At 39.0% G+C, this 2,102-nt stretch overlaps 1 protein-coding gene across 1 annotated transcript in view; it reads right to left on the bottom strand.

The window, feature by feature from the left end:
- PARK2 (parkin RBR E3 ubiquitin protein ligase) overlaps window positions 1-2,102 on the bottom strand; it is a 1,293,247-nt gene that overhangs the window by 771,955 nt on the left and 519,190 nt on the right. Inside the window, exon 3 of the mRNA XM_011999643.1 lies at window positions 1,265-1,505. Within this exon, the coding sequence (XP_011855033.1) occupies window positions 1,265-1,505 (241 nt within the window). The remainder of the gene's footprint in view (window positions 1-1,264; window positions 1,506-2,102) is intronic.

Raw genomic sequence — 2,102 nt, 5'->3', positions numbered from 1 at the left:
TTTTTAGAGCTTGTCCTATGTCTACTGTTTCTCAAAATAATCAGCTCAAAATAATACTTATGCTAACGTGGCATATTTTGGGATGGTATATTCTGGTCTCATACACTCTCAAGGTGGAATTTTCCCTTGTTTGGTTTATAATGTTGGAGCATGAGTATCCTTTAGTAGGGCTTGTTTTTATCTAGAGGTGTCAATGTCAGAATGATCTTCTACATACTCTGGTTGAAATTTCAGAATTGTTATGAGCTTGGGTTTGATATCTATATTAATTTATCTTATTCTGGATCACAAGAGCATTGCAGGGGTTTAGATTTATCTCATTTTTCCCCATTTTTGAAATCTGTTTCCATTTCTCAGTTTTTCTTTCCAGACCTGAGGTGCCCAGCTCACATGAAGCAGAGCCTCTTTCCCTCCCACAGTCATCTCAAGATCACCAGAGCATCAGCTAATGTCTTACTTTCTGGGTTTATCTACTCCTGTATTTAAAGATGTTGCTTCTACACTTTCACTTGTCCTTGAAAATTATCTTTTTTTTATTTTTTGCAAGCTCATTGAAAATTTTTAATTCCTTAAATTTTATTTAGTAATTTTAGTGGGAGGCATTTCTTATTATGTTAGGCTTCCATCTTGCAGGTCCCAGAACTTTCTGACACTGTGAAGGCCATACCAGCCCACAACTGCCGGGATCTATTGTATGTGGGAGGAAAATCAACTTCTACCCTGTAAAGTCATTGTGATTATTTTGTGTCTTCTGTCAGACACAGTAAAAATTAATTCTATTACACCTTTGACTATTTAGAGAATAAAAGACTAAGAGACACATACTAATATTTTAAAAATAACTAAACAATAACCATCTTTTCCAAAGAAAAGCATTTTGAAATGGGTGGTAGAACAGAGAGAAGGAAGAATCCTTTCACACTAAGGATGTCATTGCCATTGGAATATGTGGCTTTAGAAACTACAAATGGCTCGATTAGCTTTCAAAATCTTTCTACTTTTTAGAATTTTTCTACATCACTAGAAACATATCTCTTCTATTTAATCTCAATGTGAAAACCTGTTTCATAGTACTTATAATAAATGCATTCTCAAATTTTACATCAAAGTACTCCACCTACAGTGATGTCTCCTTGTAGTGAATTAGAGACTCAAATCCAAAACGTATCGACACTAAATATGCACCTGGTGAGGCCATGCTCCATGGAGACTGTACTAAACAAACAAACAGAATGCTCTAATACTCTTAGGGCATTCCAATTACCTGGACTGCCAGCTGGTGGTGAGTCATTCCTGCTGTCAGTGTGCAGAATGACAGCCAGTCCCACAGAGTCTCCTGGGAGGACTGAGCTGCTGAGGTCCACCCGAGTCAAGCTCTGGGGCTCCCGCTCACAGCCTCCCACCGTGTTTCTGGCGTTGTCGCCTCCAGTTGCATTCATTTCTTGACCTTTTCTCCATGGTCTCTGAACAATGTGAACGATGCTCTGCTGATCCAGGTCACAGTTCTGTTTGGGAGCAAGGTGGAAAAAAAACAAGGAAATGGCAAACATGAAATGCCAGATAGAGTTTAACTTGTCCTCAGTGTTAGAAGGGAAGGGAAAGTGACATGTAATTGACCAGCTTAGGCACATGTTTGGCCACAGCACTTACACACTACACATGGTAGACAAACAACACTGAACTGGGGCCAGAAACAGAAATTTGGGGATACGTGAAACACAACAGAACGCTGAAGTCATATTCAAAAGGACATGAAATCTACCAGGAAAAAAAAAAAATTACCAAAGTGGATCTATAAGCACAGTGAAAACAATAATTCTTTTTTTATTTTTTCCCCGAGACGGAGTCTCACTCTGTCATCCAGGCTGGAGTGCAGTGGTGCCATCTCAGCTCATTGCAACTTCCACCTCCCAGGTTCAAGCAATTCTTCTGCCTCAGCCTCCCGAGTAGCTGGGATTACAGGTGGGTGCCACCACGCCTGGCTACTAAAAATATTCTTAAATAATAAAACTGATTGACATCAGAATTGATATGTCATTCTTTTCTGTTTTATAAAAGTACAGAAAGTTATTATCAATTAGAGGGCATTTCCGTACAGCATT

The sequence above is a fragment of the Mandrillus leucophaeus genome, unplaced genomic scaffold (genome assembly GCF_000951045.1).
Source record: "Mandrillus leucophaeus isolate KB7577 unplaced genomic scaffold, Mleu.le_1.0 Scaffold6, whole genome shotgun sequence".
Taxonomy (NCBI): Eukaryota; Metazoa; Chordata; class Mammalia; order Primates; family Cercopithecidae; genus Mandrillus; species Mandrillus leucophaeus.
The sequence above is the reverse complement of the archived record's forward strand: the minus strand, read 5'-3'. Positions and strand labels throughout refer to the sequence as shown.